The sequence below is a fragment of the Mesoplodon densirostris genome, chromosome 1 (genome assembly GCF_025265405.1).
Source record: "Mesoplodon densirostris isolate mMesDen1 chromosome 1, mMesDen1 primary haplotype, whole genome shotgun sequence".
NCBI classification, from domain to species: domain Eukaryota; kingdom Metazoa; phylum Chordata; class Mammalia; order Artiodactyla; family Ziphiidae; genus Mesoplodon; species Mesoplodon densirostris.
The window spans coordinates 209,745,098-209,772,355 of record NC_082661.1 but is presented as its reverse complement, the minus strand read 5'-3'; the positions used below and the strand labels follow the sequence as shown (position 1 = coordinate 209,772,355).

The window sequence follows — 27,258 nt, the reverse complement described above, 5'->3', positions numbered from 1 at the left end:
TCATTTATTACATGGCACGTTTACACCAACTCTAAAGACAACCAAGCCAATTTCTGAAAGCAAGAAAAATGAGCAATTCGGTCATGCTGAAAACTGTCAACAGACTTAAGACCTGGTGGCCAAATGAAGCTGTGGTTAATTTATAATAGGTAAGTAAGCAATTCAAACCTATGGGAAAAGTTCATAATCTGGTAATGTGGACTCTCAGGTGGTTTTTATTCCTTTTCGACAGATTCCTGAGAGCAAGCCATGAATGCTAAGGAAATGAGAAACATGTTGCCGAGCATGTGCTGAGCTCCAGATCACAAACCTCCCCCACCCCAGTTCTGCCGCTACGAGCTGACGCACTAAAGGGAGGTGTCAGTGGACGTGAGCACTCTCCTGAGGCCGCCAGGGGATGTGATGGTTAGTCCACGAAACGCGTGCCTCTGTGATTTAGGTTAGAGCTTGTGAGGTAAGACGTGTGGTGCGGTGCAGTGGGAGGGTGTGGAGGCATGGAATTAGGTCCTTGCTCCTCGGTAACCAGTTCTGGCCCAAGTTATTAGAAAATCTCTGGAAAGAGTAGTAATGTTCACAGTAACTAATTCTGTGCATAAAGATCAACTTAAGGAATTGACAGACCATTAGCCAGACTCATCAAGAAAAAAAGGGAGAAGACTCAAATCAATAGAATTAGAAATGAAAAAGGAGAAGTAACAACTCACGCTGCAGAAATACAAAAGATCATGAGAGATTACTACAAGCAACTCTATGCCAATAAAATGGACAACCTGGAAGAAATGGACAAATTCTTAGAAATGCACAACCTGCCAAGACTGAATCAGGAAGAAATAGAAAATATGAATAGACCAATCACAAGCCCTGAAATTGAAACTGTGATTAAAAATCTTCCAACAAACAAAAGCCCAGGACCAGATGGCTTCACAGGCGAATTCGATCAAACATTTAGAGAAGAGCTAACACCCATCCTTCTCAAACTCTTCCAAACAATTTCAGAGGAAGGAACACTCCCAAACTCATTCTACGAGGTCACCATCACCTTGATACCAAAACCAGGCAAGGATGTCCCAAAGAAAGAAAACTACAGGCCTATATCACTGATGAACATAGATGCAAAAAGCCTCAACATAAGACTAGCTAACAGAATCCAACAGCACATTAAAAGGATCATACACCATGATCAAGTGGGGTTTATTCCAGGAATGCAAGGATTACTCAATATACGCAAATCAATCAATGTGATACACCATATTAACAAATTGAAGGAGAAAAACCATAGGATCCTCTCAATAGATGCAGAGAAAGCTTTTGACAAAATTCAACACCCATTTATGATAAAAACACTGCAGAAAGTAGGCATAGAGGGAACTTTCCTCAACCTAATCAAGGCCATATATGACAAACCCACAGCCAACATTGTCCTCAATGGTGGAAAACTGAAACCATTTCCACAAAGATCAAGAACAAGACAAGGTTGCCCACTCTCACCACTCTTATTCAACCTAGTTTTGGAAGTTTTAGCCACAGCAATCAGAGAAGAAAAGGAAATAAAAGGAATCCAAATCGGAAAAGAAGAAGTAAAGCTGTCACTGTTTGCAGACGACATGATACTGTACATAGAGAATCCTAAAGATGCTACCAGAAAACTACTAGAGCTAATCAATGAATTTGGTAAAGTAGCAGGATACAAAATTAATGCACAGGAATCTCTGGCATTCCTGTACACTAATGATGAAACATCTGAAAATGAAATCAAGAAAACACTCCCATTTACCATTGCAACAAAAAGAATAAAATATCTAGGAATAAACCTACCTAAGGAGACAAAAGACCTGTATGCAGAAAATTATAAGACACTGATGAAAGAGATTAAAGATGATACAAATAGATGGAGAGATATACCATGCTTCTGGATTGGAAGAATCAATATTGTGAAAATGACTCTACTACCCAAAGCAATCTACAGATTCAATGCAATCCCTATCAAACTACCAGTGGCATTTTTCACAGAACTAGAACAAAACATTTCAAAATTTGGAAAAAAAAAAGACCCCGAATAGCCAAAGCAATCTTGAGAACGAAAAACGGAGCTGGAGGAATCAGGCTCCCTGACTTCAGACTATACTACAAAGCTACAGTAATCAAGACAGTGTGGTACTGGCACAGAAACAGAAAGATAGATCAATGGAATAGGATAGAAAGCCCAGAGATCAACCCATGCACATATGGTCAACTTATCTTTGATAAAGGAGGCAGGAATGTACAGTGGAGAAAGGACAGCCTCTTCAATAAGTGGTGCTGGGAAAACTGGACAGGGACATGTAAAAGTATGAGATTAGATCATTCCCTAACACCATACACAAAAATAAGATCAAAATGGATTAAAGGCCTCAATGTAAGGCCAGAAACTATCAAACTCTTAGAGGAAAACATAGGCAGAACACTCTATGACATAAATCACAGCAAGATCCTTTTGGACCCACCTCCTAGAGAAATGGAAATAAAAACAAAGATAAACAAATGGGACCTCATGAAACTTCAAAGCTTTTGCACAGCAAAGGAAACCATAAACAAGACCAAAAGACAACCCTCAGCATGGGAGAAAATATTTGCAAATGAAGCAACTGACAAAGGATTAATCTCCAAAATTTATAAGCAGCTCATGCAGCTCAATGCAAAAAAACAAACAACCCAATCCAAAAATGGGCAGAAGACTTAAATAGGCATTTCTCCAAAGAAGATATACAGACTGCCAACAAACACATGAAAGGATGCTCAACATCATTAATCATTAGAGAAATGCAAATCAAAACTACAATGAGATATCATCTCACACCAGTCAGAATGGCCATCATCAAGAAATCTAGAAACAATAAATGCTGGAGAGGGTGTGGAGAAAGGGAAAACTCTTGCACCGCTGGTGGGAATGTGAATTGGTACAGCCACTATGGAGAACAGTATGGAGGTTCCTTAAAAAACTAAAAATAGAACTACCATATGACCCAGCAATCCCACTACGAGGCATATACCCTGAGAAAACCATAATTCAAAAAGAAACATGTACCAAAATGTTCATTGCAGCTCTATTCACAATAGCCCGGAGATAGAAACAACCTAAGTGTCCATCATCCGATGAATGGATAAAGAAGATGTGGCACATGTATACAATGGAATATTACTCAGCCATAAAAAGAAACGAAACTGAGCTATTTGTAATGAGGTGGATAGACCTAGAGTCTGTCATACAGAGTGAAGTAAGTCAGAAAGAGACAGACAAATACCGAATGCTAACACATATATATGGAATTTTTTTTTTAAATGTCATGAAGAACCTAGGGGTAAAACGGGCATAAAGACACAGACCTAACTTGAGAATGGACTTGAGGATATGGGGAGGGGGAAGGGTAAGCTGTGACAAAGCGAAAGAGAGGCATGGCCATATATACACTACCAAACGTAAGGTAGATAGATGGTGGGAAGCAGCCGCAGAGCACAGGGAGATCAGCTCGGTGCTTTGTGACCACCTGGAGGGGTGGGATCGGGAGGGTGGGAGGGAGGGAGATGCATGAGGGAAGGGATGTGGGAACAGATGTATATGTATGACTGATTCACTTTGTTATTAAGCAGAAACTAATAAATAAATAAATAAATAAATAAATAAATAAATAAATAAATAAGATCAACTTCAGGGCAGGATCAATTTTGACCACTGACTGCAACAAGGAAACAGTGGCCACCGAACTTCTAAGTACAAGGTTTCCTCTTTTCTGTTATTATTATAACTCATACCACCACAAATAAAATTTGGCCAGGAGAGGAAACTTTTTGTATGTGTGAAGAAAATGTATATTGATATTTTTAAGGAAAGCGTAGCACAAACAGATGGACGTGTATGAGGGGAATCAAATGTACTTGTCTTGTTGTTCACTCTTTTGCTGCTTCTGTTTCTAAAATGTAAGATAATGTCCCCAGTGAAAAGGACAAGGTCATTTAATATGGGGTATAATAAACTTCACTATCACTTCCAAACTATATAAAAGCAAAGCAGTCCATCAGACTCTGAATACATCACCAGACATATCTGGTAAGATGAACTGAACCACTGTTTCTTTTTTTATTGTAAGTATGAGGTTAGTCAATCTAAATAAGATAACTGTAAAATAAAAAATCCCCAAACTCAAAGAAACACAAAATCCAAATCTAATTCTTTGGGAATGCTTGTCTAAATAAAAGCAACCCCTAATTAACAATTAGTACACTCTTTATAAGGTGCAAAACAAGATCCTATGTGGGGAAAGCTAAATTTTAATTCCCACCTAACAGTCACTCTGAATACTTTATAGGTCAAATGTAATAAGAGCATTTGCTTCTACTGCCCATTTTCAGCAATACATTGTTCTCTCTGGGGAAGGTGGTTTGGGAAGTCAAAACACTGCAGTGGAAAACAGTGGCCCTGACGGTAGAAGCAAAAAAAGACAAACCTTTGAAACAGGACTTACTGGAATTAACCGTTAAAGCCGAGGTAGCCCATTAGGATTGGCCTTATCTGAGGGCTCTGTGAAGCAGTGCAATCAAAGGTGAACCTTCTCACAGCATCACGTACACCCCGACTTCCCCTTTACAAATGATGACTCCAGGCCTTGCACGACTTCCTTCCTTTTCCCCCAAGAAGCGGCGATGCTTCCCCTTTGCTGTATGGATGCTGGCCTCCAGCCTCCAGCTGCTGGTCTCCAGAACACTTAGGATTCATACAGTAGTTTAACAGGCAGCATGGTCCCACTGCTTCACATTAATGCCAAATGCCAAACTTGGAACAGAGCTACTTGATATTCCCCATCCCTCCCCCGGAACTGTATAGACAAAACATGTCATTCAGTTTTCAGCTTACTCCTAGTGCTGTATCGATTTATAATCTGCTTGAGATTTTACATAGGTGCAAACATTTCCAGAGGATGAGCCAAGGACTACAGAGTGCAAACAAAATTTTCTATGACTCAGGCAGAGTAGCATCTGACTTGATAAGAGAGTGACAGGGATTACACAAGTTGGATTCTAAATAACCAGACCCGTTCAGATGCTTCATTTTGTTCACAGTGTTCGATCACTTTTTTTCTCGGCAGCAGTTTGAATGGCAGGAACTATAATAACAGTGATAACGTGGGAATGAGTTGAGCATGGCTTTGAGGGGGCACTGGTAGAAAGCTCATCAGACGGAATTAAATAAATATATTTTCGGGGGGGAAAAGACTGTCAGAATTACAGTGGTATGATATATCCTTTTAAAAAAGAGGGCTTTAAAGAATTCACCATTTTCATCTAAAATCTGGGACCTAACCTAGTTTGGGGATAAGAACCTGTGTCTTCAAAGTGGCTGTGGGACCTTTTGCCTTTTCCTGGCCTCATTACAGTTATCCAAACAAATAAACACTTAAGAAGGGCGTCTTACAGTATTTTCTCTCTTTCACTCAGCTTCTTGGAGCTGCAGCTTCAGTAACTATAGTATACTCTACACACTTCAAAATTACATAGGAAAATACCCAGAATAACTAAATAAATAAAAGGCTAAAGAAAACTGGAACAGTACTGTGTCTCCATCTGAGACTAAATCATCCACTTCCAGCAACACAGAGAAGGGCTAGGACAATTTTGTTCCAAAGATTTATATACAGGTTTGAATCTAGAAATTAAGGTAAAAGCATAAATATTGAGAATTTCAACTAGATTCAGAATGGTTTCAGAAAGATATGATACAACAATTTAGAATAAAACAAAGGCAGAAGAGCATCATATTTTGGTTTGCTTGAAATATATATAAGGTGCAACAACTTTTTCTCTTGAGGATGCTTGTGGGACAAATGTTAGTGTAGATGGTGTTTGCTGGCAGATTAAGGTACACACCATAGCAATATGATTTTCCAAAATAAAAAAGAATGAGAGAAGTGAAATGAAAATGATAAATGGGGGAGGGTACTACATGTTGGTCTGCAATATGTGTGCTCACAAATGTTGTTACCTGAAAATACCAACACCCCTCTCCAGTGGATTCAGGGCATGAGAAAAGCACTATTTTTGAAATCAAGACATTACTCAGAGAAATGACAAGGTGAGTGTCTAAAAGACTATAGAGCTTTGCAGGATTTCTGCTACTCTCAGTGCCTAACCGCTTAAAAATTAAGCATGTCTACAAAAAGGTGGGTTTTTTTTTTTTTCTAAAGTACCTGAAAACAGTCGTATCCAGTAGGTCGCCCTCCACCCCGACCCCTGCCTAAGGGAAAAGCCACTGAGGTTTAGGAAAAGCAGATCAAGTAAGATATATTAATCACATAGAAAAAAGTCATCTTTTGTTTTGCTTCTTTTTAAGAAAGGTCCCATGAATATACAGCACTCTGTTAAGGAACTCTAGTGAAATGTAATCAGAGGACTGGAGGAGAGGGCACTGGCAAAAATAGACCTATTCTAACATGTTCTAGAGAATAACAAGTTAGTGCCATTGTCAAGGTGCATGTTCTGCACCAAACAACTTTTGTTGTTGATTTTATTTTTTTTTTTGGATTTTAGCTAATTATAATTTTTAAATCACTGCTAGCAAGTGGTCCAGAAACTCCAACAGCCACCAACACTGGGACCCAGCAATTTTCAAACATTCACTTTGTGTTTCGAAATTTAGAAAATATTAATACAACAGCATCGTAGTAAAAATATCATGCTAAAATCTGGGGTTGCTCACCTGATTTATTTCTGTGTGAATGGGGCTAAGCTTCTGCCTCTGATTAACCTTGCTTACTAATTCCTTCTTCCTCCATGCCCACAAGGAATATGCATTTTTGAGGACACCGTTCCAATGCCCTGATGCCCTCTTTACCTGCTTTGAAAAAAAAAAAAAAAGCCCAAATCTCTCTGTTCTTTTTCAATTCTGTTAGTATGTTGTACATATTTTCCAGCACCGAAACTGAAGTAACATCCACAACCGTGAAAAGCTAAACCTAGTCAGTACTAATAGAGTCATTTTTTGGTATGGCTATTAGGTCAAATTACGATGAGAAAAAAAAATCATCATTACAATTCAGTCAAGTATAAATAAGATAGCTAGATAAAACCTTGTAAACTGTCACCATTTAGAGATCTAATTCAAAAGTTTCAAACTTGAACTAACACTATCAAAATTCCACCAGTTTGAAAACCAGTAAAAATTATTGCTGGAATCCAATACTTAAAAGTTGGTAGTTTGTGCTGTGATGCAAGAGTGGGGAAATACTTTGTGCTATGGAACAAATACCCTGTAAAATCTGTAGCCGAAGACTAATTTTGATTTATCACTTTGCATCTGTTGCTAAGAAACAAGATACTGTGAACGTCAGGTGATGGAGTCAATATGTTGAATGTTCTAAGCCAGTTAATCCAGTTGCACTGGCATATGTATGGTTGGTTTTATGTTCAAAAGCAACAAAACATGAAAAGGAAACAGGAAACTTGCAGGTGGATCTATAACTGCGAGTCCCACTCTGGTCAGGCACACCTCCCTCATCAATACCTCCGTAACCACAAAAACTCAAAATGGCTCTAAAAACCTGCAGTGCCAATTAGGCTGTGCATAGCAATTGCTACCCGTCCAGTCTGTCTGGGATGGATGTAAAAGGGCTGTAGCTCAAAGACCACACAAAGTGAGTGTGTCTTCAATGTGTTCTGAATAGTGAAGTAATCCTATGTTCACTTCTGAATACTATTTTACTTTTTTTTGTCTGTATGAACGATCCATTGGTCACTCAGACCCTTGTGTAAAAATAAAAGAATCCTCAAGGCATGAAAACATCAGTAATCTGTAATCTGCTGGACTCTTCCCCTGTCTGGGAAAATATTCGCCACAATTGGACCCAAGCAAATTCTTCTTGGTCACTCAAGGCTAAGAAAAAAATTCTGCTTGTAAGAACTGTAATTTTTCTTCTTCTCTCTCTTTCTCTTTGTGCCAGCAAACTACCACTCTGGTGGCAAATATAAAAGTGCAGAATATATGGACCACAAGGCCGAGCATACACCGCTAACAGCGGTACATCTGCCTGCCCGTGCTGTTTGGGAGTCTCTGGAAGAGGCTTTTTAATATTATTCTACAATGTAAATGTAGGTATAACCTATTATATAAACCATCTTAGAACATAAACCTCCATGTACAAAAAAGACTAAGAATATCTAATAATAACTAGTGCAGTGTGTCAGTTTTTGTTTTTTTGCTTTTGGTTTTTGTTTTGAAAGAATAACTAGGTAATATGTGAAACTAGTTTCACACTCTCTGGTTGGTAAAAGAGATGCTGGATGAGCTACAGTAAAGGCAGCCTTTTACCAAGTTACCACCTATTACCATCAAAAGCCTTCCATAGAAAGCAAAGCTCTAGGATCATCCCATTTCTGCTCATTATCAGACAGACAACATCACCCTCAAAGACTCTGGGTTCTGAAAGAACAAACTGGCCCAGGGTGCCAACTTCTGCTTCAAGTGAATCTGGGCCGTGTAGGGCAACAAGCACTTGTTTGCTGTCTCTATCTGCCACCACATGGACTCACTAGCATCTCTCAATAAAGACAAGGCTAGGGTAGTAGGTAAAGCACAATGTTTTACAATTAAAGGGCGCTTCACTGGTCAGCGCAAGAAATAAGTACAGGAGTCGGGGGCATTTCTTTTGGCTGTCCATCATGGGGGAGCGGAGTTGATCTCTGACTTCTATGCATGTTCCATGGCAGCCACTTCGGCCGGCACAGCGAGGCTGAAGAACGCAGACACGGCGGGCATCTCCGGGGTGCTGCTCCGCGTCTCCGTGGCCTCTCGGTTGTGTGAGCATTCGTCATTGCAGCTTGTCTCGGTCACCTTAACAAGACTCCTCTGCAGGTGTTCCTTTGGTTTGTCATCCAAAGTACCTCCTGCTGGTGATACCCGGCCATCTGCTGTCCTGACAAGGTGTGTGATCTTGGTTTTCCTTGCTTTTCTCTTTTGACTGCCCACCAAGGGTTCTTGTGCCCTTGTTGGCTCTGGAGTGTTGGGAATGGATGGGGCATTTGTAACCTTATAAGCAGGCTCTGTGGTGTTTCTGTCTTCTGAAAATATGGCTTCTGTAGGGTGAATGGCAGCCAAGAAGAGTTGCTTGTTTGACCATTTATCCCCACTTCCTTTTTCCGGAACATTAGGCTTCTCCTTTTTGTGCTTGTATTTGCTGACAATTTTGTGGAATAAGTTCATTTTCTGAGACTGGAAAGGACCTTTGCTGGTTTGGGTCGGTTCTGGGGACATATGTCCGGTCTTCTTCTTTTTTCTTGGGACAGGTACACATTTCTGGTCCAATGTAACAGGACTATACTGAGGGAGGCTATTGAATTTCTTTTCAAATTCTTCATCCAGCTTTGCTGAGCCAAGGAGAGAGTCTTCCTTTGGCTTTGTCTTCTTGAACTTCTTGCTTCCACTGGTCCCACTCTGGTGAAATGTCCAGCTTTCTTCATGCCAACACTCTTCATGATCAGAGGACTTTCCTTTTCCTGACCTTCGTTTCCCTCTGCCAACATTAGCTCGCAGAGAGGTGAGCATACCCTCAGACACCAGGGTTTTATAAAGAGCACCTTTGCAAGACCTCTCAGATTTCCGGGAGCCACAAGTCTCTATTTTTCTGTGACACTCACTGTCCTCAGGCTTGGCCTGTCCCGATAGACTGGGTGGTAATGCATCCTCCGTAGGGGTCAAAGGTTCTGCTTTTATACCCTCTGGGACCTCACCAGAAATGTTCTTGCTGGCAGAAATACTGATAAAATCTTGAGGTCTTGACTCTTGGGTGGTGTCTGAGGATCTCTCCTTTGACATTTTCTTCTCTCTTGATTTCACTTTCTTCTTTGGTGGCTTGGCATCCAAAATGCTTCCCTTGCCACTCGAGGATGTATGCACCTGCTTGCGAGGGGTATCTCCAAGCTTCTCGATGCCCCAGTCTCCCTTTGCAACAGCTTCAATGGTGTACATGACACTCTCGATATCAGATTCCGAGGACTGCCTCTTTTTGCAAGTCTTCTTGGGTGTGGATTTATCATTTCCCTGTCGATCCATTTTGGTTTTCTTCTTTTCCTTTTTTAGCTTTTCTGGTTTGCTTAACGCTGTGGGAATCTCGATGATCCTAATGCCATGAGGATGGCACATGTGATCCTTCCTACTGGGAACATCGCTTATTATTATCTTGCTACTGCCAGAGTAAGAAAAATCAGGGAAGTGACTACATTTTTGATCTTCCTCTAATTCTTCCTTTTTAATTGCTTTAGGAGCTTCCATTTTTATACCCATTATATCATCCATTCGCAGCTCCTCAAAATTTCTTAATTCCTTAGAATCTCTTACATTTTCCTTAGCTGATTTTTCAAATTCTGCTTCTTTCTGGAACCTGGCTTCATCTATTTTCTCCATTTTCATTTCTCTTTCTTCCTTGCCCTTCTCCAGTTCTTGAATTCTTCCGCCATCTGATTCTTTGGCTTTTATTAGCTTTGATTCTTCCATTTTCACCCCCTCTGATGCCAGGCACATCTCTGCCAGTTGAAAGAGTGCAGACTCTCCACAGCGTTTTACAGGTTCAGCACCGCCCAACTGTGAAGTCTTCGAACAGATCTCTGCAAACTGAAACAAGGCTGATGCTTGACATTGTTTTGACGGAACATCAGGGTGGGAGGTACCTGAAGATATCTCGGCAAACTGAAATAATGGTGACTCCTGACGCAATTCAGAGGATTCTGAAACATCAGGCCTGCAAGTGCCAGAGGATATCTCTGGTGTACCAAGAACATGTTCTCCAGCTAAAAGCAGCATGCTCAGGCCTCCCATTTGAGTAGGATCAGCCAGCCCAAAGTTAAGCTGAGGCATTTCTTCAGGCTTTGTTTTCTTGGGGCTTGGCAAGGCTCTTGAAGAGTCAGATGGGAAGGCCCACAGTTTCTCCCGTGGATTGACAGTGGATGTTGGGGATTTCACAGGCTTGTTTGTGGTAGCACACCATTTGTAGCCAGGATTTGCTTTCATAAATGCATGTTTATACTCCTTGGCCATGTCTGTGTATTTCTGCTTTTCCTTTGGATCGAGAACAGCCCACCAATCAGCTAGTATCTTGGTAGCACCTCGGTTATCAAGCCTGTTCCTGTGTTCCTGACGTACAAGAGAGCGATGACGTTTGCAAAATAAGAGAAATGCATTCATTGGTCTCCGGGCTCGCTGTTCTGGTGATTCATCATCTTCAGTTTCACCATCTTGCTCTAGACCAGCGGCCCCAACAAGTTGAACCTTATCAATATCCTCCTCTTCGTCTTCCTCTTCTTCCTCTTCTGAAAAGTCAAGAAGTTTCTTTGCTAGCAATGGATGCCACTGAAGGCACTTTCGTTTTGGTCGTTTTCCAGCTCCTTCTCCTTCTGCAGAATAATCTTTATTTCTATGACTGCCTTTCATTACTCTGACCGGTCAAGTCAAGACTTTCCATCGTGAGTTCAATGGAACATCAGAACTTCCAGCTTCTGTGATGCAGCAGAATTCCAGGAAGGCAAACGGAAAGTACACAGGGAGGAAGATGAACTGCGGCAAAGCCTGTGTCCTATGATACTGACCGCGCGGGTTCGCCGGGCGCGAGGGCGTGTGTGTGGCTCGCCCTCAGCGGCCAGTCAGGGCTTCTCTATGGGAAAGTGGAGAGAGAGGAGCTCGCGGAGCCGCTCGGCCTCCCTTAACTGTACACTCCAAGATTCTGATGTTTAAAGAGTGACTCTCATAACCACTAAGGACCTACTCTATAGCACAGGGAACTATACTCAATATTTTGTAATAACCTATAATGGAAAAGAATCTGAAGAAGAATATATATATATGAATCACTGTGCTGTACACCTAAAACTAACACAACATTGTAAATCAACTATACTTCAACTTAAATGATGAATTAATTAATCTAATTAAATACAATTTCTTCCCTAAAAAAATAAGAATGACTCTCAACTCTTCTAAACATATAAAATATTTTCTTAAACCTTAATCCACCAACTCCTGACACGTTAGGACCTGAGGCAAGACTGCGCTGTGCTGGAGGCTGAGGCCCTGCCCTCCAGCTCTGGGTCTGCCCCGTGTCCTGTAGGGCCTTGCTTACGGGACGGAACGTGGACGCCCAGCCACGTAGCCAAGCTCCCACCTCCCCTGCTGCACACAGATGAGCTTGGCCCCCTGGGTCCTGCAAGCGTCACATCTGTGGCTGGGCTCGTCTTCTAGACCATGGTCGTCACCTGGAAGCTTCTTAGAAATGCAGAATCTCAGGTCCCACCCAGACCTACTGAACAGTAGTCTACTTTTTCATAAAATCTCTAGGTGACTTATGTGCAAGTTAGAGCTTGAGAGCCTTTGCTCTCACGTGGGAGGCTGAGGTCAGAGGCACCCATCTCTTAAGTTTAAGAGACTCCCTGTTAAAATGCTTTGTTCGTCTTCTGACCTCTGAAGGACTTGAGAAGATTCTGGCCAATGATCAGTTCTGTTCAATTCCTTGTTGGACTTAAGGTACATTCCAAACCATAGCTGATTTTTCCTCTTATACATTTCATTTTTTTCGGTCAGGTAATTTTCCTTAAGCTGTATTCTTAGTTAGAATGCACCCCACCCACCCTACTCTGTCAATATCACCTGCATCAGGGTGGCCACCTCTTCCGTGAAGCCCACCGCAATACCCCCAAGGAAGAGCTTCCGTTCTGATCCCATCCTCCTTAGTTGGAAACTCTGGTAGCCCATTCACTGGGTCGGCTCTGGTTATACAACTGAATCCTCCATGAGACAATCAGCTCCCTGACATAGGAGCTGAGTCCCATTCAGATTTAGATTCTCTATTGCCCATAGCTGAGTCTATCAGATTTTAAATACACATGTGAAATTAAATCTGCCTCTCTTAAGTTTATTTTTGTGGCTCCTGCAATTCTCTGCTTGTGCCAGAAAGGAGATGAAAATAGCCCTGCAATTTTAATGAAGGTGGGTTTTACTCCTGGGTCTTACCACATTTAGGAAAGTGTATACATTTTGTACTTTCATGCAAAATTGTGCTTGGCACCGACCTGGTGGTCACGAAGGGAAGCAAGGGTGTTCTTCGATGAGAATTCTTGGGCAGCTGGGTCTAGTTCTGTTAGTGAACAGTATTCAGATGGAGGAATTGCTTTAGCTTGGAAAGTAGACCTCAGATATAGGAGGAATAGAGCAGAAGAAAAAGGAACTTATGAAAAACGGAATACAGAAGTGTAAAGGAAAGGTCAATGTCTATGACTGGCCCAGTCTTCTGGCTGTCTGTGTCCATGGATCATAACTCAGGAGTCATGGGAGTGCAGAGAGGGGGCAGGAACCTGCAACGGGGAGTCTGTGCTCTAGTTTTGGCTCTTCTGCTAATTAACTGAGCCCCTGAGAAACTCACTAAACATTTGTGGGTCTCTGTTGTCACATCTGAAACATGAATAGTTGGTCAATGCTTCTTAACCAGAGAAGAAAGCTAGAAAAATGGGGGGGGGGGGGTAGGGGATCTTGTTTAAAGACACGTGGCCAGGTGGGACACCCAGAAATGCGTATTTGCTGGGTTTGTGATGGGCCCCAAGTATGAGGTGCCTTTCTGATATTCAGTTCTGGTTAAGCATCAGTAAATCAGATGCTCTCTTAACATTCCTTCTAGCTCAAATATTCCCCAATTTCATGACTACCAGCCCCGTAGTGAATGCATGGTTAGGAGTCTACGGGTCTGGCAGACACTGCTGGTTGTACCCCTCTTCCTTTAGGAACAAAACCCAAAGTTTTTGCTCCATACACGCCTCCCAGAATAACTATGACATTTCCCAGCTTTCCTTTCGGTATGTCCGTGGACTAAATTCTGGCCAAAGGGAAGTGGTGAGTGTAGGTTCTGGGAGCGCTCTTAAAAGACAGAGGTGTGCCCTCTTGCTTCTTCTTGCTGACAGGCATGCATAGATGATAGTGGAAGATGGGCCAGCTGGGTCAGTGCCGGACATGGGAGCTGCCATAGGAGATGGGAGGGAACCAAGACAGTGTGGCCTGGGTCCAGGATACCAGGGAGTCGTGTCAGGAGGGAACTTCTACCCCCAGGCTGCCTTTATGTGTGAGAGAAAGACATTATCATCTAGTTAAAGTAACTGCAATTTTGCTCTTACTCTTTCTTTCAGCCAAACCCATTTTAAACTAAAACAATATGGAGCATGGAAAAGACTTTACGGACTCCAGTTATGCTTCCCAATCTTCATGTCAGCAGAAATTAAATGTCTGTTTACTGTGGCTTCTTGTTTTCTACTTCTGTAAGTGTAGTATGTTTATAAGACAGAGAATACTATTGTCTTTTACAGAGAGCACTTCTTTCACAGACAAAAATTCATGGAGAGGTATCACAATTTTAGGAAGCACAGTTTTCTTTTTATGATTTTATCTTATTCTCTACAAACATATATTATTTCCTTACCATATGCCATATATATATATATATATATATATATACATATATAATTTTTGCCCTCAAAAATGGTCAGTCACCATTAATTTTGTGTGAAATTTGGTAGGACCTGAACTACAGTGAAATACCAAGAACTGCCATTTAAATTACATATTATTGCTAATAATTGTTATGACTGGCAATAAGCAAACATGTGGTGTTGAGTTTTTTAAACGCTTCTACATTTTTTTTGAAAGTTTGGGCTTTGACAAGAGCTCATTAGGAAAAAACCTTTAATTCTTTTCCTTCTTATTTATAGTTGAACAAAAGCGCACACCTCCACACACCATATATGTATACGATAATGGAATTTGTTTCTTGTGAACTTGCATTTAGCCTGTGAAAATTACCTTTAATGACTTTGAAAGATATTGTGCTTTTTGCACATTTTAAGTTTCTGATGGGGGACAGGGATGAGGGGCAGTGATGGGAGGATGGTGAAAGAAAAATTATATATATACATATAGATATAGATATAGATATAGATATAGATATAGATATAGATATAGATATAAAATTCAGGGCATAAGACCTGCAAAATTCTGGGATTAAAAGTCATGTGAATAATCGTTTCCATTTCCAAACCTCTCTTAATAAATAATGGTAAAATGCCACAGTAGATATTTCAGGCTATTTAATAAAACTCTCTTTCTCTGTCTCTCTGTCTCCCTTCTCTCATACACACACACACACACAGCACACCCCAAAACAAACTCATTCTCACATACAGAATAGAAACTAAACCAAATCAAACCATAGGGAAAGATGATTGGGTTGGGAAAGGAAATGGGGACTCTTATGAAGAGCTCTCTCTGTTTACCTTCATTCCTCTCATCCGGGTCAGTGTAGATGGAAGCCAGAGTAAAGAGGGAAAAGATAACAAAAGCCAATAAAATGAATGCCATTTCCAGGTTGGTAAACGGAAGCTCCATGAAAGACCACAAACTTCTTCGCCTGCAATAGAAAGCAGACACTGGCTTAGTATACCCTGGTCCAGAGAGAACTTGTTGAGTAATTATTTATTGTAGAATGAGATTTACTAAGACTTTTTAAGATACTTCTGTGCACCTGGAACAACACACCTGGCACTAGCAGAAATGGAGGGTGCTCTCGTTTTTTGAAATTTGGCATCAGTCTTGGTGTAATTGAACTTAGACTTTGCTGTGTAGACTGGAGGAGAGCATGGGAGTCTGAAGGGCAGAGTCAATTTATGTTTTATGAGTTTTTTGGACAAAACCCTGGGAGTAAAGATAGAGTATATTTCATATCATGAAGGAAAAAATAATGTTGGTTTCTATCTCACTGACCACACCCAGGTTCAGAGTAATGTTCTTGTGCCTGAAGTTATCCAGTGTTTGCCAACCAGGTGATAAATCTACAATGGAAGCAATTTTTACTGAAGAAACCATAGTCTTCAGAGTAGCTGGATCAAACTCAACCCAAATAAAGATAAATGTGTTAACAATTCAACCATGAGAACTTCCAATCTCAGACTCGAAAAAGGAGAGCTCATGTGTCTAGAAAGGAAAGCATAGTTCCATTGGGGGGAAAGGATAACATCTAGTTGGAAATAACCTCTGTCTTTCTGTCTTTCAATGTTTACTACATAAATGGAAAATATTTAAAACACTGCAGACATATGTGGGAATGTGATAATTTTCAGAAGACCCAAAGAAAGAGATTTCACATCTTTCCACTGCAACTCATTCCAAATTCTTTATTTACTGTCTATTTTAGGGAAATAACTTATTGGGGTCTTTCACCTAAGGGTTCAGTCTCCTTTAAATATATTTTTTAAATGACTTCATCATACCCTGTAGTTGAGAGACAAGATTTGAGGTGGGAGTTAGGCTTGCTCTCTTTCCTAGTTGCAGTCTTCCAGTGTTGCTATAGCAGAACAGAGGTGGGTGAGGGGATAATAAGTTCTTTAAAATATGCTGGTTTTGAACAGATTTCTGATTCTTTTTTTTTCTTTTGGACATACTTCTTACAATTGACAATAGTTTGGGGGATATTGATCAGAAGTCTGTAGCTTTTCGTAGGTTTGTAGGACAGAAAATTAGACATGGAATTTATGTGTCATAGGTATGCACATTTTAAGATATGAAGAATACTACCGGGGCTTCCCTGGTGGCGCAGTGGTTGAGAATCCGCCTGCCAATGCAGGGGACACGGGTTCGAGCCCTGGTCTGGGAAGATCCCACATGCCGTGGAGCAACTAGGCCCGTGGGCCACAACTACTGAGCCTGCGCATCTGGAGCTTGTGTTCCACAACAAGAGAGGCCGCGACAGTGAGAGGCCCGCGCACCGTGATGAAGAGAGGCCCCCGCTCGCCGCAACTAGAGAAAGCCACGCACAGAAACGAAGACCCAACACAGCCAAAAATAAATAAATTAAAAAAAAAAAAAAAAAGAATACTACCAAGGGGGTTAAGATGTATCTTGGAAATTTTTCACATCAGTGCACATTGGTCGAGCTTATTCTGGTTACTGGAAGCTGAGCATTCTAGAGTATGGCTCTACTGTCATTTAACCACTCATATTGATGGGAATTTGGGTTCCTTCTAATTTTTTGTCATTGCCAACAACGCAGCAGAAAATATTTTTTTGTAAATATAAATTTGCACACAGGTATACATATCTCTAGGAAAGATTTATAGAAGTAGAACTGCTGGATGTATAAACTTTTGAAATGTTCCTTCACAAATTTCCCTGAAATTTACAACCTTATCAGTACTATATGTAAAGAACTGGTTCCCAAATCCTTCCTCAACACTCCCTCTTTCGGTTTCCCCCCCCCCAATTTGAAGTTAAAAATACGATCTCATGTTTAAATTGGCTTTTCCCTGATTTCTAGTGAGGTTGAACATTTTTTTATGTGTTGACTTATTATTTATACAGTTTGCTCTGTGAATAACTTGTCTTTATCTTTTGCCCAGTTTTAAACTGGGCATTTGTAATTTTCTCACTGATTTGTAGACACTCATTATAAACTTTGGATAAAAAATTCCTTTCAGGGCTTCCCTGGTGGCGCAGTGGTTGAGAGTCCGCCTGCCGATGCAGGGGACGCGGGTTCGTCCCTAGGTGAAGTAGGTGAAGCTTCCTTGCCCAGTCAAGATTTCTGTTGGGCTACATGTTTTTCTACAGTGACTGATTTCTGTTCTTATTTGGACTCATATTTGCAAAGAAGCACTATATGTTATGTTTCAACTTTAAATTTTAAAATACATCATATGGTCCAGAACAAAAGCAATGTTCTTAAGTACCTCTGAATGTTCAAATGTAGATGATCTATGTAAATTCAGTAAGGGATCAAAATAGCCAGACTTCTTACAGTGAGAAGAACTGAACTGACAGTCTTTGAAAATCTTTCTCTGGAGACTTCTTACAGTAACAGGGAAAAATGTGGGTTCTTGGTCAGTTTCTCAATAAATACAATTTCCTGAAATATCTCAGGGCTTTGTCATACCTTATACCCTTTTCAACAAAGAAAGTTGTCTTAACTATTCCCTTATAAAAAGGCATAGAGTAAGAGAATTGAGAATGTTAATTACAAATGAGAGAGTGGATTTACAAACTATTAAGAGCTGCAGAACTCTTGCAATACTAAAATATTCTGAGTTTTTTTTTATTTTTTATTTTTTTGCGGTACGCGGGCCTCTCACTGCTGTGGCCTCTCCCGTTGTGGAGCACAGGCTCCGGACGCGTAGGCTCAGCAGCCATGGCTCACGGGCCCAGCCACTCCGCGGCATGTAGGATCTTCCCGGACCGGGGCACGAACCCACGTCCCCTGCATCGGCAGGTGGACTCTCAAACACTGCGCCACCAGGGAAGCCCAATATTCTGATTTTCTATTAAATATTTTTTATTCAGTTTTAAGATCACAGTTAAAGTACTTTAGCATGTTATACACATGACTTACATGTGCAATTTTTAGAAATTAAATTAAGTATAAGATTTTGAGGAAAGAAATTATATAAACGTGTATATTGACTTTTACTACACATACATCTAAGAAACCAATAATTCTGTTGTACCATTAAGTGGAAATCATTTATTACATGGCACGTTTACACCAACTCTAAAGACAACCAAGCCAATTTCTGAAAGCAAGAAAAATGAGCAATTCGGTCATGCTGAAAACTGTCAACAGACTTAAGACCTGGTGGCCAAATGAAGCTGTGGTTAATTTATAATAGGTAAGTAAGCAATTCAAACCTATGGGAAAAGTTCATAATCTGGTAATGTGGACTCTCAGGTGGTTTTTATTCCTTTTCGACAGATTCCTGAGAGCAAGCCATGAATGCTAAGGAAATGAGAAACATGTTGCCGAGCATGTGCTGAGCTCCAGATCACAAACCTCCCCCACCCCAGTTCTGCCGCTACGAGCTGACGCACTAAAGGGAGGTGTCAGTGGACGTGAGCACTCTCCTGAGGCCGCCAGGGGATGTGATGGTTAGTCCACGAAACGCGTGCCTCTGTGATTTAGGTTAGAGCTTGTGAGGTAAGACGTGTGGTGCGGTGCAGTGGGAGGGTGTGGAGGCATGGAATTAGGTCCTTGCTCCTCGGTAACCAGTTCTGGCCCAAGTTATTAGAAAATCTCTGGAAAGAGTAGTAATGTTCACAGTAACTAATTCTGTGCATAAAGATCAACTTAAGGAATTGACAGACCATTAGCCAGACTCATCAAGAAAAAAAGGGAGAAGACTCAAATCAATAGAATTAGAAATGAAAAAGGAGAAGTAACAACTCACGCTGCAGAAATACAAAAGATCATGAGAGATTACTACAAGCAACTCTATGCCAATAAAATGGACAACCTGGAAGAAATGGACAAATTCTTAGAAATGCACAACCTGCCAAGACTGAATCAGGAAGAAATAGAAAATATGAATAGACCAATCACAAGCCCTGAAATTGAAACTGTGATTAAAAATCTTCCAACAAACAAAAGCCCAGGACCAGATGGCTTCACAGGCGAATTCGATCAAACATTTAGAGAAGAGCTAACACCCATCCTTCTCAAACTCTTCCAAACAATTTCAGAGGAAGGAACACTCCCAAACTCATTCTACGAGGTCACCATCACCTTGATACCAAAACCAGGCAAGGATGTCCCAAAGAAAGAAAACTACAGGCCTATATCACTGATGAACATAGATGCAAAAAGCCTCAACATAAGACTAGCTAACAGAATCCAACAGCACATTAAAAGGATCATACACCATGATCAAGTGGGGTTTATTCCAGGAATGCAAGGATTACTCAATATACGCAAATCAATCAATGTGATACACCATATTAACAAATTGAAGGAGAAAAACCATAGGATCCTCTCAATAGATGCAGAGAAAGCTTTTGACAAAATTCAACACCCATTTATGATAAAAACACTGCAGAAAGTAGGCATAGAGGGAACTTTCCTCAACCTAATCAAGGCCATATATGACAAACCCACAGCCAACATTGTCCTCAATGGTGGAAAACTGAAACCATTTCCACAAAGATCAAGAACAAGACAAGGTTGCCCACTCTCACCACTCTTATTCAACCTAGTTTTGGAAGTTTTAGCCACAGCAATCAGAGAAGAAAAGGAAATAAAAGGAATCCAAATCGGAAAAGAAGAAGTAAAGCTGTCACTGTTTGCAGACGACATGATACTGTACATAGAGAATCCTAAAGATGCTACCAGAAAACTACTAGAGCTAATCAATGAATTTGGTAAAGTAGCAGGATACAAAATTAATGCACAGGAATCTCTGGCATTCCTGTACACTAATGATGAAACATCTGAAAATGAAATCAAGAAAACACTCCCATTTACCATTGCAACAAAAAGAATAAAATATCTAGGAATAAACCTACCTAAGGAGACAAAAGACCTGTATGCAGAAAATTATAAGACACTGATGAAAGAGATTAAAGATGATACAAATAGATGGAGAGATATACCATGCTTCTGGATTGGAAGAATCAATATTGTGAAAATGACTCTACTACCCAAAGCAATCTACAGATTCAATGCAATCCCTATCAAACTACCAGTGGCATTTTTCACAGAACTAGAACAAAACATTTCAAAATTTGGAAAAAAAAAAGACCCCGAATAGCCAAAGCAATCTTGAGAACGAAAAACGGAGCTGGAGGAATCAGGCTCCCTGACTTCAGACTATACTACAAAGCTACAGTAATCAAGACAGTGTGGTACTGGCACAGAAACAGAAAGATAGATCAATGGAATAGGATAGAAAGCCCAGAGATCAACCCATGCACATATGGTCAACTTATCTTTGATAAAGGAGGCAGGAATGTACAGTGGAGAAAGGACAGCCTCTTCAATAAGTGGTGCTGGGAAAACTGGACAGGGACATGTAAAAGTATGAGATTAGATCATTCCCTAACACCATACACAAAAATAAGATCAAAATGGATTAAAGGCCTCAATGTAAGGCCAGAAACTATCAAACTCTTAGAGGAAAACATAGGCAGAACACTCTATGACATAAATCACAGCAAGATCCTTTTGGACCCACCTCCTAGAGAAATGGAAATAAAAACAAAGATAAACAAATGGGACCTCATGAAACTTCAAAGCTTTTGCACAGCAAAGGAAACCATAAACAAGACCAAAAGACAACCCTCAGCATGGGAGAAAATATTTGCAAATGAAGCAACTGACAAAGGATTAATCTCCAAAATTTATAAGCAGCTCATGCAGCTCAATGCAAAAAAACAAACAACCCAATCCAAAAATGGGCAGAAGACTTAAATAGGCATTTCTCCAAAGAAGATATACAGACTGCCAACAAACACATGAAAGGATGCTCAACATCATTAATCATTAGAGAAATGCAAATCAAAACTACAATGAGATATCATCTCACACCAGTCAGAATCGCCATCATCAAGAAATCTAGAAACAATAAATGCTGGAGAGGGTGTGGAGAAAGGGAACACTCTTGCACCGCTGGTGGGAATGTGAATTGGTACAGCCACTATGGAGAACAGTATGGAGGTTCCTTAAAAAACTAAAAATAGAACTACCATATGACCCAGCAATCCCACTACGAGGCATATACCCTGAGAAAACCATAATTCAAAAAGAAACATGTACCAAAATGTTCATTGCAGCTCTATTCACAATAGCCCGGAGATAGAAACAACCTAAGTGTCCATCATCCGATGAATGGATAAAGAAGATGTGGCACATGTATACAATGGAATATTACTCAGCCATAAAAAGAAACGAAACTGAGCTATTTGTAATGAGGTGGATAGACCTAGAGTCTGTCATACAGAGTGAAGTAAGTCAGAAAGAGACAGACAAATACCGAATGCTAACACATATATATGGAATTTTTTTTTTAAATGTCATGAAGAACCTAGGGGTAAAACGGGCATAAAGACACAGACCTAACTTGAGAATGGACTTGAGGATATGGGGAGGGGGAAGGGTAAGCTGTGACAAAGCGAAAGAGAGGCATGGCCATATATACACTACCAAACGTAAGGTAGATAGATGGTGGGAAGCAGCCGCAGAGCACAGGGAGATCAGCTCGGTGCTTTGTGACCACCTGGAGGGGTGGGATCGGGAGGGTGGGAGGGAGGGAGATGCATGAGGGAAGGGATGTGGGAACAGATGTATATGTATGACTGATTCACTTTGTTATTAAGCAGAAACTAATAAATAAATAAATAAATAAATAAATAAATAAATAAGATCAACTTCAGGGCAGGATCAATTTTGACCACTGACTGCAACAAGGAAACAGTGGCCACCGAACTTCTAAGTACAAGGTTTCCTCTTTTCTGTTATTATTATAACTCATACCACCACAAATAAAATTTGGCCAGGAGAGGAAACTTTTTGTATGTGTGAAGAAAATGTATATTGATATTTTTAAGGAAAGCGTAGCACAAACAGATGGACGTGTATGAGGGGAATCAAATGTACTTGTCTTGTTGTTCACTCTTTTGCTGCTTCTGTTTCTAAAATGTAAGATAATGTCCCCAGTGAAAAGGACAAGGTCATTTAATATGGGGTATAATAAACTTCACTATCACTTCCAAACTATATAAAAGCAAAGCAGTCCATCAGACTCTGAATACATCACCAGACATATCTGGTAAGATGAACTGAACCACTGTTTCTTTTTTTATTGTAAGTATGAGGTTAGTCAATCTAAATAAGATAACTGTAAAATAAAAAATCCCCAAACTCAAAGAAACACAAAATCCAAATCTAATTTTTGGGAATGCTTGTCTAAATAAAAGCAACACCTAATTAACAATTAGTACACTCTTTATAAGGTGCAAAACAAGATCCTATGTGGGGAAAGCTAAATTTTAATTCCCACCTAACAGTCACTCTGAATACTTTATAGGTCAAATGTAATAAGAGCATTTGCTTCTACTGCCCATTTTCAGCAATACATTGTTCTCTCTGGGGAAGGTGGTTTGGGAAGTCAAAACACTGCAGTGGAAAACAGTGGCCCTGACGGTAGAAGCAAAAAAAGACAAACCTTTGAAACAGGACTTACTGGAATTAACCGTTAAAGCCGAGGTAGCCCATTAGGATTGGCCTTATCTGAGGGCTCTGTGAAGCAGTGCAATCAAAGGTGAACCTTCTCACAGCATCACGTACACCCCGACTTCCCCTTTACAAATGATGACTCCAGGCCTTGCACGACTTCCTTCCTTTTCCCCCAAGAAGCGGCGATGCTTCCCCTTTGCTGTATGGATGCTGGCCTCCAGCCTCCAGCTGCTGGTCTCCAGAACACTTAGGATTCATACAGTAGTTTAACAGGCAGCATGGTCCCACTGCTTCACATTAATGCCAAATGCCAAACTTGGAACAGAGCTACTTGATATTCCCCATCCCTCCCCCGGAACTGTATAGACAAAACATGTCATTCAGTTTTCAGCTTACTCCTAGTGCTGTATCGATTTATAATCTGCTTGAGATTTTACATAGGTGCAAACATTTCCAGAGGATGAGCCAAGGACTACAGAGTGCAAACAAAATTTTCTATGACTCAGGCAGAGTAGCATCTGACTTGATAAGAGAGTGACAGGGATTACACAAGTTGGATTCTAAATAACCAGACCCGTTCAGATGCTTCATTTTGTTCACAGTGTTCGATCACTTTTTTTCTCGGCAGCAGTTTGAATGGCAGGAACTATAATAACAGTGATAACGTGGGAATGAGTTGAGCATGGCTTTGAGGGGGCACTGGTAGAAAGCTCATCAGACGGAATTAAATAAATATATTTTCGGGGGGGAAAAGACTGTCAGAATTACAGTGGTATGATATATCCTTTTAAAAAAGAGGGCTTTAAAGAATTCACCATTTTCATCTAAAATCTGGGACCTAACCTAGTTTGGGGATAAGAACCTGTGTCTTCAAAGTGGCTGTGGGACCTTTTGCCTTTTCCTGGCCTCATTACAGTTATCCAAACAAATAAACACTTAAGAAGGGCGTCTTACAGTATTTTCTCTCTTTCACTCAGCTTCTTGGAGCTGCAGCTTCAGTAACTATAGTATACTCTACACACTTCAAAATTACATAGGAAAATACCCAGAATAACTAAATAAATAAAAGGCTAAAGAAAACTGGAACAGTACTGTGTCTCCATCTGAGACTAAATCATCCACTTCCAGCAACACAGAGAAGGGCTAGGACAATTTTGTTCCAAAGATTTATATACAGGTTTGAATCTAGAAATTAAGGTAAAAGCATAAATATTGAGAATTTCAACTAGATTCAGAATGGTTTCAGAAAGATATGATACAACAATTTAGAATAAAACAAAGGCAGAAGAGCATCATATTTTGGTTTGCTTGAAATATATATAAGGTGCAACAACTTTTTCTCTTGAGGATGCTTGTGGGACAAATGTTAGTGTAGATGGTGTTTGCTGGCAGATTAAGGTACACACCATAGCAATATGATTTTCCAAAATAAAAAAGAATGAGAGAAGTGAAATGAAAATGATAAATGGGGGAGGGTACTACATGTTGGTCTGCAATATGTGTGCTCACAAATGTTGTTACCTGAAAATACCAACACCCCTCTCCAGTGGATTCAGGGCATGAGAAAAGCACTATTTTTGAAATCAAGACATTACTCAGAGAAATGACAAGGTGAGTGTCTAAAAGACTATAGAGCTTTGCAGGATTTCTGCTACTCTCAGTGCCTAACCGCTTAAAAATTAAGCATGTCTACAAAAAGGTGGGTTTTTTTTTTTTTCTAAAGTACCTGAAAACAGTCGTATCCAGTAGGTCGCCCTCCACCCCGACCCCTGCCTAAGGGAAAAGCCACTGAGGTTTAGGAAAAGCAGATCAAGTAAGATATATTAATCACATAGAAAAAAGTCATCTTTTGTTTTGCTTCTTTTTAAGAAAGGTCCCATGAATATACAGCACTCTGTTAAGGAACTCTAGTGAAATGTAATCAGAGGACTGGAGGAGAGGGCACTGGCAAAAATAGACCTATTCTAACATGTTCTAGAGAATAACAAGTTAGTGCCATTGTCAAGGTGCATGTTCTGCACCAAACAACTTTTGTTGTTGATTTTATTTTTTTTTTTGGATTTTAGCTAATTATAATTTTTAAATCACTGCTAGCAAGTGGTCCAGAAACTCCAACAGCCACCAACACTGGGACCCAGCAATTTTCAAACATTCACTTTGTGTTTCGAAATTTAGAAAATATTAATACAACAGCATCGTAGTAAAAATATCATGCTAAAATCTGGGGTTGCTCACCTGATTTATTTCTGTGTGAATGGGGCTAAGCTTCTGCCTCTGATTAACCTTGCTTACTAATTCCTTCTTCCTCCATGCCCACAAGGAATATGCATTTTTGAGGACACCGTTCCAATGCCCTGATGCCCTCTTTACCTGCTTTGAAAAAAAAAAAAAAAAGCCCAAATCTCTCTGTTCTTTTTCAATTCTGTTAGTATGTTGTACATATTTTCCAGCACCGAAACTGAAGTAACATCCACAACCGTGAAAAGCTAAACCTAGTCAGTACTAATAGAGTCATTTTTTGGTATGGCTATTAGGTCAAATTACGATGAGAAAAAAAAATCATCATTACAATTCAGTCAAGTATAAATAAGATAGCTAGATAAAACCTTGTAAACTGTCACCATTTAGAGATCTAATTCAAAAGTTTCAAACTTGAACTAACACTATCAAAATTCCACCAGTTTGAAAACCAGTAAAAATTATTGCTGGAATCCAATACTTAAAAGTTGGTAGTTTGTGCTGTGATGCAAGAGTGGGGAAATACTTTGTGCTATGGAACAAATACCCTGTAAAATCTGTAGCCGAAGACTAATTTTGATTTATCACTTTGCATCTGTTGCTAAGAAACAAGATACTGTGAACGTCAGGTGATGGAGTCAATATGTTGAATGTTCTAAGCCAGTTAATCCAGTTGCACTGGCATATGTATGGTTGGTTTTATGTTCAAAAGCAACAAAACATGAAAAGGAAACAGGAAACTTGCAGGTGGATCTATAACTGCGAGTCCCACTCTGGTCAGGCACACCTCCCTCATCAATACCTCCGTAACCACAAAAACTCAAAATGGCTCTAAAAACCTGCAGTGCCAATTAGGCTGTGCATAGCAATTGCTACCCGTCCAGTCTGTCTGGGATGGATGTAAAAGGGCTGTAGCTCAAAGACCACACAAAGTGAGTGTGTCTTCAATGTGTTCTGAATAGTGAAGTAATCCTAAGTTCACTTCTGAATACTATTTTACTTTTTTTTGTCTGTATGAACGATCCATTGGTCACTCAGACCCTTGTGTAAAAATAAAAGAATCCTCAAGGCATGAAAACATCAGTAATCTGTAATCTGCTGGACTCTTCCCCTGTCTGGGAAAATATTCGCCACAATTGGACCCAAGCAAATTCTTCTTGGTCACTCAAGGCTAAGAAAAAAATTCTGCTTGTAAGAACTGTAATTTTTCTTCTTCTCTCTCTTTCTCTTTGTGCCAGCAAACTACCACTCTGGTGGCAAATATAAAAGTGCAGAATATATGGACCACAAGGCCGAGCATACACCGCTAACAGCGGTACATCTGCCTGCCCGTGCTGTTTGGGAGTCTCTGGAAGAGGCTTTTTAATATTATTCTACAATGTAAATGTAGGTATAACCTATTATATAAACCATCTTAGAACATAAACCTCCATGTACAAAAAAGACTAAGAATATCTAATAATAACTAGTGCAGTGTGTCAGTTTTTGTTTTTTTGCTTTTGGTTTTTGTTTTGAAAGAATAACTAGGTAATATGTGAAACTAGTTTCACACTCTCTGGTTGGTAAAAGAGATGCTGGATGAGCTACAGTAAAGGCAGCCTTTTACCAAGTTACCACCTATTACCATCAAAAGCCTTCCATAGAAAGCAAAGCTCTAGGATCATCCCATTTCTGCTCATTATCAGACAGACAACATCACCCTCAAAGACTCTGGGTTCTGAAAGAACAAACTGGCCCAGGGTGCCAACTTCTGCTTCAAGTGAATCTGGGCCGTGTAGGGCAACAAGCACTTGTTTGCTGTCTCTATCTGCCACCACATGGACTCACTAGCATCTCTCAATAAAGACAAGGCTAGGGTAGTAGGTAAAGCACAATGTTTTACAATTAAAGGGCGCTTCACTGGTCAGCGCAAGAAATAAGTACAGGAGTCGGGGGCATTTCTTTTGGCTGTCCATCATGGGGGAGCGGAGTTGATCTCTGACTT

General features: G+C 40.3%; 1 protein-coding gene across 1 annotated transcript; it reads right to left on the bottom strand.

Annotated features, from left to right (window-relative positions):
* Nucleotides 1–8,713: 8,713 nt before the first annotated feature.
* Nucleotides 8,714–11,449, bottom strand: LOC132486756 (HMG box transcription factor BBX-like). The gene is made up of 2 exons (XM_060094332.1): nt 9,247–11,449; nt 8,714–9,156 (listed from the first exon to the last, which is right to left on the bottom strand). The coding sequence occupies exons 1-2, from the start codon at nt 11,447–11,449 to the stop codon at nt 8,714–8,716; spliced, it is 2,646 nt and encodes an 881-aa protein (XP_059950315.1).
* Nucleotides 11,450–27,258: the final 15,809 nt, after the last annotated feature.

Coding starts and splice junctions, on each gene's coding strand:
- LOC132486756 (XM_060094332.1), bottom strand. CDS start 11,449: ATGAAAGGCAGTCATAGAAATAAAGATTATTCTGCAGAAGGAGAAGGA. Junction 9,157..9,246: donor ACCGACCCAAACCAGCAAAG/GTCCTTTCCAGT, acceptor TTCCGGAAAAAG/GAAGTGGGGATAAATGGTCA.